The 13375-nt window shown below is 33.8% G+C and overlaps 1 protein-coding gene across 1 annotated transcript in view; it reads left to right on the plus strand.

The window, feature by feature from the left end:
• Rasa2 (RAS p21 protein activator 2) overlaps positions 1 to 13375 on the plus strand; it is a 203036-nt gene that overhangs the window by 139427 nt on the left and 50234 nt on the right. Inside the window, exons 6-9 of the mRNA XM_019205121.2 lie at positions 3288 to 3371; positions 4986 to 5058; positions 8385 to 8461; positions 9419 to 9520. Coding sequence (XP_019060666.1) covers positions 3288 to 3371; positions 4986 to 5058; positions 8385 to 8461; positions 9419 to 9520 — 336 coding nt within the window. The remainder of the gene's footprint in view (positions 1 to 3287; positions 3372 to 4985; positions 5059 to 8384; positions 8462 to 9418; positions 9521 to 13375) is intronic.

Below are 13375 nucleotides of genomic sequence, written 5' to 3' on the forward strand. Positions count from 1 at the left end.
GAGAAGGACATCAAGATTCATAATCCCGGAGTAACCATGAGCAAACCTCAGCCAGACTTCAGGCATGGTGGCACATACCTATAATCTCTGTACTCTGAAAGGCTAAAACAGGTTGAACCCCACCTGGACAATTTAGTGACAGTGAGTCACAATCCTAAAAACTGACTTAAAAGGGATGGAGATATATATAGCTCAGTGTGAAGGTCCAGTATTGGCAAGATAACTATACCAGAAAGGAAAACTAATGAACTGTCTCAGAGTGGAGGAGATGAAAAAAAATGACAACTAAATGTAGTGTGGGATCATGTATTATATCCTGGCTAGAGTAGAACACTGGTGGAATTTGAGTAAAGTCCACAGTTTAAGATTAGTTAATAGTATTAATTAACATTATATCAATGTTAAATTTCTGGGTTTCAGCAATTTCACTGTGGTTACTTGAAATATTAATATTGGGTGTTAGTTATATATAAACTTTTTTATAGCTTTTTTATTTAAAGTCTACAATTGCTTCAAAGTGAGAAGTTTTAAAAAATTGTCTCTGCTTTGTGCATTCAGCTCAGGTTTGTCTTCTGAGTTCCCGACTTATATGTCCACTTTGGTATCTCACATTGCAAAATATTTTACCTAAGGTTCTGATTGTTGTGCCTGTCCAGCTCCTGTCACACTATTGTCAAATGTTTGATTCCAATCCATTTGTTTTTAAGGTCAGACTTTGTATTTTTCCATCTCTAGCCTTTCAGTTTTTAATGTTTTCTATCTCATGGAATATGTGAATTTTAAATGTCTTTAAATGCCAGTTCTTTTTCTTTGTCATTTCTAGGTTTGTTTTGATTGTTTTTTAATTTATGTCATGGGTCATATTTTCTTGATTCTTTGCATTTGTGATTATTTTCTATTGGATGCCAAACCATGTGAAGTTGCTGCATATTTTTATGTTAATATGAATATACTTGAGTTTTGTTTAGGTTTCAGTTGTGTTACTTGGAAACAGTTTGATCTGTTTAAGCTTTTCACATAGATGAAAGCAGCCTATATTTTAGGGCTTATATTTTCTTACCAGCATGGCAGCACCCATGAATTACCATGTTTTTTACTGTGACTGGTGGGATCTCTTGCTTGCTGTGTGTGGGCTGTGCAAATTGTTCCCTTCACTCTTTTCAAATGGTTCTTTCTCCAGCCTCATGTAGTTTCCTCACATCTACATGATTATTAGCACTTAGCAGAAGACTCAGTGGGTCTTCTTGTATCTCTCTGGAGGTTTTTATCTGCGCTGCTTTCTTCTCCAGCACTCTTTCCTGGGAGTTCAGCCACTTGGACTTCCTGCAACTGACAACTTTGTCTCCTCTTCTCACGGAGACTATATGGCAATAAGCTGGGGTACTTAAAGGACTCACCATCTTCTGTATTCCCACCTGAGGGATCACTGTCCACTGCTGCTGGTTTTGTCTATTTTTAAAGTTGTTTTAGGTAGAGGATAAATCCTGGTTACTCTGTCTCAGCTGGGTATAGAATTTAACATTTATCTTCTAATTTTTTTTAAAAATTCGAGGAAAAGATTCAGATCAATCTGTATTATAAACATGTTTGGATTAAATTTATATCCCACATAATTTCTAGATAATGTATTAATATAAATATTTTATGTGTCACATAAAATATATTCGGTATACTGAGGTTATTTTCAGTATTTGTTTTCTGTCCATATTTATGATGTGAAATTGTTTGACATACATATTAGCAGAGCAGCAGAGTCCTAAGTAATTAGAAAAATAGTGTTTCAGAGTATATGTAGCAGGGCTGGGGATTTAGCTCAGTGGTTCTGCCTCACAAGCACAAGGACCCAGGTTCGATCCCCAGTACCAAAAAAAAGAATATATGAATATATGTAGCAACTAATAAGTGTCTATATGAAATAAATTTGATAATGGGAGGAGGCTAATACAGTATTTTCAAGCACAGTAGAAATGCAGAACACTGGACTTAATGACAGTTAAGAAAGTGTAAATTGAATGTTGGCTAGCTTATAATTAACATTACTTCTTTGTGTCTTTATTACTTTCTCACATAATCTCTTTGCTTTATTAAAATGGATTTATAGTATTTTTCTCAAAGGTAATTGTGAGAATTAAGTGCATTTTGTGAAAGTGCTTAGTAAACTAACTACAAATGTAAACTGTTCAGGTATCATTTTGAGGTTTAGCCTGAGAAGTGTAAGTTTCAAACAATATGTACACTGGAAAAATTTGACTGTACCTGTGTACCTGAACCTAACATTAAAAACCAGAATTATTATCTTGGTCTGTGTTTGGTTAGTGTTAGAAATTCTTGAATTTGAATTTTGATACCCAATTTAGCAGAAATGAATCATGTTATCATTTCTCTCCTTATCTAGCAATATACCATTTGCACTTAACCTACATAGGTGATCTAAGGTTATGGAGAGAAATAAGGATGTTGCTCAACAACTTTCATCTTTAAACAGAGAATACAGTTCAGCAATATGCATGAGTTTTTATTATGCATTGGTAGAAGATCCTTAGATATTAAGCGAGGTAACTCAGTAATTAGAAAATTTGAGGAACAAATCATTAAGTCAGATTCTGTGTTCCATGTAAATAACAGCTACAATCCATAGAGTGGATTCGATGACCTTGTTTTTTATAGTCTAAAACATTTTCTACAGAGCAGTGCAGCAACTCTTACTTACAGTCAGAATAAAAAGCTACAGAATAATGTGAGGCTTGCTGTATATTTATGAATCAGAGTTTAAGTGAAAACCACAATTATTTCCTTGTATGTCATTCATGCTTTAGCAGAGGATTTGATACCGCAGAGCTGGGTTGGTTTGTAGTTTCTCATTTAAGGTTGCACCATTTTCTTTTCCTTTTTAGAAGCCACAGCAGTTTTGATGTATTAGCAAACCACAAAATGTACCTTCTTGAGTATTTAGCTGGAGGAAATGTATTAGTGTTATTTGGTAGTCACAGTACTTGCTGTATCATTCCTGTTTAGTCCTGTTTTGAAAATGTAGCATAAATAAATGTTTATATACATATTTGGGAGGTTGGTGGTATATAGGCAGACGTGGAAGACAATTTGGAGCCTTTTGAATATAATTATTTGTGTTTAAAGAATGTTTTAGGGTTTGGGTTGTAGCTCAGTGGTAGAGCACTTGCCTGGCGTACACGAGGCCCTAGATTTACTCTTTAGCGACACATACATACAAAAGATGTTTATGCTGTTTAACATGACTCTAACATTTTAAATCTCTTATTTTTCTTTAGCATCAAGGCATGCCATGGATTACCTCTCATAAATGGACAAAGCTGTGATCCTTATGCAACAGTTTCTCTAGTGGGTCCTTCTAGGTAATGTTTATTGTTACTGGATTTTTGAAGCTTAAAGTTGGATTTAAGAATTGTAAAATAAAGGTTCTTAAAGCAAATGCTAACTAACTATGACACAAAATAATGAATGCTTTGAAAAAAGTGTCTTTAGTGAGCTCTTATACACACTTTTAAACAACCAAGTCCTGTTTTTACAAAAATTGAATGGCCTATTCTTTAGGCTAGAGAAAAGCCTCAGTTTTATGCTTTTAAAATGTACTTTAAATATAACATTGGCCTTCTCATCTCATCAGCAGTCCTACTTCCAAATGTCCTAAATTTTGTGCTGGTGAAATCCTGTTTTAATAAATGCCAACTCAGAATTACAAGGCATTTTCCACATTGTTTTCTGAAAAGCATCTCAGGCTGAAAATTGCCTTTTGTACTCATGTGATCTGTCAGTGCTCTACAGAGAAAATTCCAAGCTGCTAAAGTAATAGAATGTGGAAAAATGTATCAGTATCATTGATTTAAAGGATTTATAAGTTATTTAAAAACATGGCACTTTATGATATTTTATAACTTTTTCATTATGGCTTCTTTAAGGGACTTTCTGTTCTAAAATTTGTCTAGTTTGTATTTTTAAGGTTTAGAATTAGGAAACAAAAGCAAAGTTATTTCCTGTGCACACACAGACATACGTACACAAATGCATCCCTTCACCCCATCCCTAAGAGCTCTAGTTACTTGTTTTAAAACAAAATCACTAATAAGTCACTTCTAAAAACCTATTTATGTTTGTATATAAAGTACCTGATATCATACTATGTTTAGTATCGTGAATGCTCAAATAATGGTATACTATTGTTACAGAAGGTTTTTAATTTAAAAGCAAATAATGAGTGCTGTTATGAGTTTATTTTTGTGTGTTAAAAAATGTTCAACCTAGTGGAGCTTTTCATGTTTAATGATCTATACCTGATTTAATGGCATATACCTGACAAAATTTTTGTTTAGTAACATACAGCTAGAAACTAGCATTAGTTTTTATTTTTGAAAGTCACTTTTGGTTTTGCTGTTGTACTGCAGTTGTTTAAGGTGTTCATATGGGGAGAGGAGGCTGGATAAAGGCACAGGACTTCTCTGTACATTTCTTTGTAACTTCATCAGAATCTAATTATTTCCAAGTAAAAGGGTTTTTTCCTTTATAAAGTCACTATGATAGCCGAAGCCCAAGGAATAAACTGAATTCAAGTTTTTGAGGTATTTCTGGGGTATTTTCTCAACATAGAAAAAAGGCACTATAAATCTCATTGCTTTCCTTCTCAGCATTGTTCTGAGTTGCTTATATAGTACAGTACGTTTTAAAAACCCCTAAGAGAGCTTACCAGCCCACTGTAACCATAGAGGGAATAATAAAATCTTGTCATACACAGGATTTTCTTTTATTTGAATTGTGGGAACACCTTGGGTTTTTTTTTGTTGTTGTTTTTTTTTGTTTGTTTGTTTTTACTCCTAAGTAGTATTTAAAATTGTAGTCTTCTTTGGGTCATTTTAGCATTTAAACAGAGGTCAGGCTCCCTGGTTGGAAATAGCGTCTTTTATAATTGTGTACTATTAAGTTCTACAAGGTAAAACTCTACCACATTGGAACAGGAATGACCAGAAGAAGACAAAAGTAAAGAAGAAAACAAGCAATCCACAGTTTAACGAAATCTTTTACTTTGAGGTAATTTCTTGTTTTATGTAAATGTTGACATTGAATATTCAATATTGAATTCTAGTTGATTTCTTTTTTCAAACCTTGCCCATGGTAATCATTTTAACAACTAATGTAGCTAAGCATTTCTATCCAGAAAGCAGTAGAACCATGAAATAATGCACATAAAACAGATAAATGCAGAGCTTTCATTGGTCTAGAAGTAGGGAGGGCTAGGGCCACACACACCCAATCTCATCATATTCACTGTCATATTGTCCTCCATATCCTCTCCTCCCCATTCAAGCCTCCACTGCTGCATAGTGGCTGCAGAACTATTCTGTAGTGTACTGTTTGAAAACTCCTAGTAAAGTATGATTATGACTTAGCAGATCTAAAATCTATTCCCATGTGCCTTTGAATAAGTCACAGTAAGGTTCAAATTTCTTGTAAGAAGGGAAAAGGGAATACAGTGGCAGCCCAGCCTTACTCAAAAGAGTTTTTCTTGTATGTCCAAAGCATGTGAGAATCCTTTGAAAACATAAAATGTTACATAGTTACAGTTATTATTACTTTTTAATCTGATTCGCTCTGTAGACACATATTTATTTTCATGGAGATCTTCATCTGCTTGAAATTGTCCCTCAGTTCATCACTTGGGAGTTCTTTACAGTGTTAAGACCTTCTTCATATTCATTGAAGACTACAGAAAAAAATCAAAAGCAGACTATTTAAAAGATTCTGTAATCATGGAACATGTTGCAGTTGATACTGGTGTGAGAAAGGTTTGAAAAAAGGAGTTACATTTTGTGCTTTTTCTTCTTTTGCATGTGTGTGTGGTTTTTTTTTTTTTTTGGTTTTTTGTTTTGTTTTGTTTTGTTTTAAAGTGGAAGGAGTACTAGAGGACTGTATCTGCCTGATTACTATACTTAAATAAAGGAACACAAGCTGAAGAAAATGCCAAAAGTGAAATAGGAAATTGGGTGGGTGGAAGCAAGGCAGAAAGAAAATATACTAATGTGTGACTTTTCCATTTTGTGGCTAAGGACTTGGTGCAGATTTTCTACGTTTGTTAATAACTTACATCTAAGCTGAAGAAAACAAGGCAGTAATTTAAAGGTCTACTAACCAAAGGCATACACACTACCCATTCATCCATATACTGTGACCTCTACTGTGCTTTATAGGGCCTTGCAGCAAGCTGATGGCTTTTTGGAAGTCAGGTCCTGACCTGCTTGCAGTATTTAGTGGGCTCTTTGTTGAGTTGGTTGTGAAAATAGTTGAGTTGCTATCTCTGTCCTCTAACTAGAGCAAGAGACAGAAAACACATACGTGCACACATATACCCAGTAGTAAAGTGCAGGAGATACTTTTTTTGGTACCAGGATTGAACTCAGGTCCTTGCACTTGCAAGACAGGCAGCAGCACCACTGAACTCAATCTTCAGCCTCTAGGAGATAACTTTTTGAGCTAAGCTGGTCAGGAAAGACTTGAAGAAAGACTGTATTTTCTTAACTTAGAGGAAAGAATATAGAGAGAAGGAACATTTTGGGCATAGGGACACAAAAACAGAGTTAGTTATGCTCAAAGAAGAGCAAACAGTGACTTAACTAGGTTTCTTTAAGAAAGTAATAGGAAATAAGTTTAGAAAGATAAGATAGGACCAGCTGATGAAAGCTTTGCAGTGCCTGACTGAGGCACTTCAATTTTAACTGTTGAATGTTTTTGATCCTGGAAGCAATAGGAGGTAAAGCAAAGCAATGTTTCTGGAAAGAATTAACCATGATCTGTGTGTTAGATGACTTAAGGAGAGAATACAAAGCTCAAGAGACTGTTATAGTGTAGGTATAACAAAAGATCAGATGTGTTCAAAGAGAATAATAGGGAAATAAGAGGGTGCACATAAGAAAGAGCAAGATAACAAATTAATTATAGAAGAAAAGAGAAGGAAGTTAAATTTTGCCTCCATGATTTTACATCTGGAAAAATAGATAAATTAGTGGTTTAGTTTGGGGCATACCAAGCGAGATCTGACATGTAAAACGCTCTAATTGGCTATTCGTGTCTAGTACGTAAGGTGGAATGATGGTTGTAGATGAAGATGCAGGATTTGTTTACAGAGAATCAAGAAGGCCAAGTGAGTAGACAAATAAAGGAGAAAAGTGAAGAAACGCAGTACTGCCACTTATTAGGGATCCAGTTTTGAGCATGTCACTTCATTTCTGTATTTTAGCTTCCTCATTTTTAAGATGAGGATAGTAAATCTAGCCATGCCTGCCTCAGAGCAATGTTCTGATGAACAAAGAAGACAATGGATGTGACAGTACTTTGTAAACTGTGCAGGCCTGTTCAGCTCTGAGATGTTTTTAGAGCAAAATAAAAGATAAAACCTTTGAGAATACCCCTGTTGTTTCTGAGGAAGAAATAGCATCTGAAGAGTGCCAGGATAAACTCAAAGCAAAAAGTGGTTTATAGAAAGAAGCTGTGTGTTGTATTGATCACTAAGTTAGAGACCAAGGTCAGTGGTGAAAGTAAAAATTGATCATCAGATTGTGATGCAGATAGAGATTTTAGAAGGATGATCTGTGAGGAAGCCAGATGTAAGGAGTTACTGTTGTGAGTGGGTGGTGAAGTACAAGCTGTGGGATGAATTACAGTTTTAAGATATTTGTCTGAGAAGAGAAAGAGGTAGAAAGACCATAATTTAAGGGGAGAATTTTTCTGACTTGAGTGACATGAACAAGCTAGTAAAAAAAAAAAGGCAGTAATTAAAATAGATTGGATGCTTTCTCCATGCTTATTACATACTGTATGTGGGTAGAGTAGTCTTAGAAAAGATGAGAATCATCTTATTCTCTTGTTGAGAAGAGGTTGAGAAAAATCAAATAGGCCTCTGTAGGGGGTGGACATGTTCGGGTGGAAAGTAATATAGGTGAGAAAGTTCCTGCCAGTGGTCTTGATGTCTTCATGAAAAATGTAAGAAGGAACGTGAGCACGATTAGTATTTTGGGAAATGTGAGAAAGACTTTAAACAATTTATAAACTTCTTTGAAATAGGACATTTTCTCTCTTTGAGTTGCTAGCAGATAACAGACATGAGCCAAAGAGCCTAATGTTTGCTGTATATTAAGTTGATTGGAGATAAGACGGTTTTTAAAGTTCTTTTATTCCACTTCATTCTTAACTTTTGCTACTTCATAGCACACTTTCCAAACTTCTGGGCAAAATATCATCTCCGCATGTTTTTCTTTTTATAGTCATAATCAAATGTTTGGGGATTGGTCATTTTAAGTTCATGTTTTAGGAGGAAAAAAAGATACTTCAAAAATGTTTTTACTAAAATATTTTGTCTATAGGTAACCAGATCCAGTAGTTACACCAGAAAATCCCAGTTCCAGGTAGAAGAGGAGGACATTGAAAAGCTAGAAATTAGGTATGTGCCTTGGAATTTTACAGAATTGCTTTTTTCTGTGCCAAAAGAAAATCCTAAATTTAACTGAGAAAGATGAACCAGTCTTAACAGAATTTTCTGTAGCAAGTTGGTTGATGACACTTAGAGAAACATGCATCTAATTTAAATGCAAATTATTTTTTCATAATCTGATGTGTCTGTAGAAATAAAGTATATTTATTTTATAAACAGATGACCTAAATTTCACTTATTTCATTGTATTTTTAATTTTTTTCTTAATTTAATTGCTCCTTAAATATCTGGATCATAGCATAATGAATGAAAAATCAATGACATTTAAGCCAATTTAGAAATAATTGTTTTATTCTTCTTAACATATCTGCTGACTATCAGAAATTTCAGTGAGGTAAGAAGATAATTCATCAGGTGCATGTGTTTGAAGTTTGTGATATTTCCTAGGTCTTATTTAGACAGGAAAGTTTTACAAATGCATGTGTAGATGTGGTGTTAATAGTGTGTCATCTAGAAGATATATTAATCATATGTTTGGAGTGATCAGGTAGTATATATTTCGTAAGTCATCTGTTTTTTTGGATTGGTGATAAGAGAGGAACTGTGTATCTTGTGTTGGTTTCTTTTCTCAAATTCAACAAAGTAACTCTCCTGTCCTTATTACTATGGGTTAAAATAAAGTCTAGAGTTTTCAAGTTTTCAGACTAAGAAACTTAAGTGCCTTCTTTTAGATTTTTTAGAATTAATTTTTGTGTGTGTTTTAAAATAAAAGCCATTGTATTTTGCTTCTTCGTGTATGTATATATATAAATATATATATATGTGTGTATATATATAAAGCGAGGTACATGACAATGCTAACATCTCTTTTAAGCATGTAAAATTAATGCTATAATATAAAGACAGTAATTTGGTCTGCATTCTCAAACATTTTTTGCATAAATAAAGTCAATTTTCAATTTTCAGGATCGACTTGTGGAATAATGGGAACTTGGTCCAAGATGTTTTCCTGGGTGAGATTAAGGTTCCTGTGAGTGTGTTAAGAAATGACTCCTCTCATCAAGCCTGGTAAAAGAAAATTCTAGTGAATTACATAGATTAATCCTGTTTGATACAATGTACATAGAAATAAATACTAGTCAGAATGTTTTTAATTTGCTATGGAATAAAGCAAAAGTCATTAACATTAATTGATTTGGTTATGAATTCATTATTGTAGATGTATAAGTGCTTTAGTAACATGATTTGTGCTACTGACATAAAAGAACTGGATTATCTAAGAATATTTTTCTGTTTAAAAATGAAATCAACACTAAGGAAATGGAAAACATTTCAAATAATACATGAGTTGCCCAAGTGGGCAGATATTTGGTAATAAACCAGTATCTACGGTTCAGAAGCTTTATTGTTGATCGTAAGAACTGTGGATATTTGAAAGCAAAGAGTTTATTCAGGGGACTCAGTTGTTTATGGGAACTAAGCAATGGTTTTCCCTCACCGTGCTTCATTGACATGCACCGTACATGACCCTGATGTTATTTTTTGAGTGTGTACAGTCTTGATGTTGTTGAGTCTGTTGATACATGTTTCAGTAGATCTGGGGCTCAATAATGGCTGCAATGTTATTTTATCTTTTCATGATTCTATAGTGACATTATATTGATGTTAAATTACACCCAATGTTCAGATAATATTTATGCTCATTTCCTTAGCAGAATCAGTGTGAAACTATTGTTTTTTCTATCTATAGCATTTAAAAGCATGTGTGTTCTCTTCCTTCCAGTAGGTTTTCCAGCAATGCTCTTGCTAAACTTGGCTCCAGCTGAGTATAATTAAACATGAGTTTCTCATTTGCCTTTCAAAGTCCCCCTTTTTAAAGTGACTTATAATCTTTATACTTATCTATAGGGTACAGTATTATATTGCAATACAGAAATATATTGAAGGGTAATTAGTAGTTAATTGTTGTCTTCTCAAGTATCATTTCTTTGTGTTGGGAAACCTAAAACTCTGCTGTAGTTATGGTGAAATGTGTAATTTATTGTACTATATAGCATTGTACTATATAGCTATACTCTATTGTACTATATAGCATTAGAACTACTACCCATACCATCCACTGCATTTTGGTATCCATTATCCACCTTCTCTCTCTGTGCCCTCTTCCCTCCTCTTTCTGGTCTCTAGTGACACAAATGAATGAGAACATTCAGTATATTTTGTCTTTCTGTGCCTCACTTCACTCAATATAATGTCCTCCAGTTTCATCCATGTTGTTGTAAATGACAGGATTTCATCCTTTTTATGGCAGAACTTCCATTGATGAATGATTGGAGTTTCTGAATGTGGCATATATACACTGTGAGATATTTTTTAGCCATAAAACCACTTTTTAGAACTTAATTTATACTGCTTAGAAGAGGAGTTGACAATAAATATTTAAATATTTCTTTTGGGTGTCATATGTCCTTGAAAGAGCATCCCCTCCTGGCCATCAGATACTCTTCATTTTGGATTTTTGCATCCTATAAGCAGTTACTTCTTTCAGACTGATTTTTTTTTTAATTAATACATCTTTGCAGTACATCATGGGGAATGGGTACTTGTAAATAACACATTTTAAATCTTTTCTGTTGTTCTTTTTTCCTCCTCCTTCTTTTCATCTCTTGGTCCTATTTCTTTTTGCAAAAGTTCTCTCCCTGTTTCCCTCATCTATCTTTTATTTTGCTCTTTAATTTATTTGTACTTTGGGTTTCTCATATAAGAGAAACCACGTGATATTTAAGCTTGTATGTCTGGTTTATTTCACTTAACATAGTGGTCTCAAAGTGCAACCATTTTCCTACAAATGACTCAAATTTATTCTTTATGGCAGAGTGGTAGGTACTTCATTGTGCATAAATGTATTTTCTTTATCCATTCATCTATTGATAGATGTACAGATCATTTCCAAGATTTAGCAACGATGAATGCTATAAACATGGATATGTCTAACACTATAATATGATGTCCTTAACTCTTAGGTCTTTGATCCATTTTGACTTGAGTTTAGTACATAGTGAGAAATTTAGGTCTAGATTCAATCTTCTGCATATGCAGAGCTAATTTTCCCAGTAGCGTTTTTAAAGAGATTATGTTTTTGGCCCCTTTGTCAAAGATAGTTGGATGTGCTTGGGGTTGTTTCTGCAACCTGTATTCTATTTCATTGATTTGCATGTCTGTTTTTGTGTTAGTACTGTGCCACTTTTTTCATTGTAGCTTTGTAATATAACTTGAAATCCAGGATTGCTGTGCCTCCTACTTTATTCTTGTTGCCCAGGATGCTTTTGCTCTTCTGGGTCTCTCTGGTTCCATATGAATTTTGGAATTGTTTTCTTTAGTTCTATGAGGAATGCTGGTGGTATTTTTAGATTGCATTAAATATATATAGCAGTTTTGTGAGTGTGGCCATTTTGACAATATTGGTTCTTCCTACTTGGGAACAGGGATAGCTTTCCAAGAATATTTTCTGATGTCCTTTTTCAGAATACTGTATTTTTCATTGCAGAGATCTTTTAGTTCCTTGACTAGATTAATTCCTAAGTATTTAATTTTTCTTATGCTATTGTGAATGGTATTGTTTTCCTAATTTCTTTCTCAGTGAGTTCATTATTGACACATAGGAAGGCTAAGAGTCTTTTGGTGAAATTTTTTGGGTCTTCTATGTAAAGCATCATGTCATCTGCTAATAATGACAGTTTGTATTCTTCAGTTCCTGTATATACCCCTTTTATTTCTTCCTCTTGCCTGATTTCTCTAACAGATATTTCCAGAATTATATTGAACAGGAGTGGTGATGGTAAACTACAGACCACTGTCTTTAATGTAAACAACATGCAAAATTCCTCAATGAGATACTGGCAAACAAAATGCTTGTTCCTGATTTTAGAGGGAAAACTTACAGTTTTCCCAATTTAATATGGTGTTGGTCGTTGGTTTGTCATAACTTAAAAAATCAGATTGAGATAAGGTCCTTCTATACCTATTTTCTTCAGGTTTTTTTTTTAATCACAAATGGTTAGATCTTGTGAGAGGCTTATTGTGCATGTTTTGAAATGATCATTTGATTTTTGGCCTTGCTTCTGCTTATGTGGTGTATTACATTTATTGATTTTCATATGTTGAACCATCCCTGCATCCCTGGGATGAAACCTACTTGGTTATAATTTTCTATCTTTTTGATGATTTTCTGCATTTTGTTTGCCAGTATCTCATTGAGGAATTTTGTATGTTGTTTACATTAAAGACAGTGGTCTGTAGTTTTCTTTTTCTTTCTTTTTTTAAATTTGAGTCCTTATCTGGTTTTGGAATCAGCATAATGCAACCTTCCAGGAATGTTTTTTGGGAATACTCCTGCCCTTTCAATTTCATTAAAGAGTTTGAAGACTACTGGCATTAGAGCTTCCCTAAAGTTCTTGCAGAATTCAGCAGTGAATTCATTTAGTCCTTGTCTTTTTTAGTTGGTAGGTGTTGGATTTTATTATTACCTCAGTTTCATTGTCTGTTATTGGATTAGTTAGGGGTTTTTTATCTTCGAGTTCATTTTTAACAATTCATATTTATCTGCGAATCTAACCATTTATTCTGGATTCTTCAATTTATTAAAGTACCAATTTTCAAAGCAGTAATAGTAATCTGGATTTCAGTAGTGTCTGTTGTGATTTCACCTTTTTCATTTCTAATCGTATTAATGTGGAATTTTCTTGCCTTTTTTTGGGGTAAGATTGGCTAAGGATTTGTTTCATTTATTCTTTTGAAGAACAGCTCTTCGATTCATTGATTCTTTGTATTTTTTCAGTCTCAATTTCATTAATTTCTGCTCTGATCTTTATAATTCCCTTCCTTTTACTAGTTTTGGATTTGAGTTCTTGCTTACTGGAGATA

The sequence above is a fragment of the Fukomys damarensis genome, unplaced genomic scaffold (genome assembly GCF_012274545.1).
Source record: "Fukomys damarensis isolate Sample0158 unplaced genomic scaffold, DMR_v1.0_HiC HiC_scaffold_37, whole genome shotgun sequence".
NCBI lineage: Eukaryota > Metazoa > Chordata > Mammalia > Rodentia > Bathyergidae > Fukomys > Fukomys damarensis.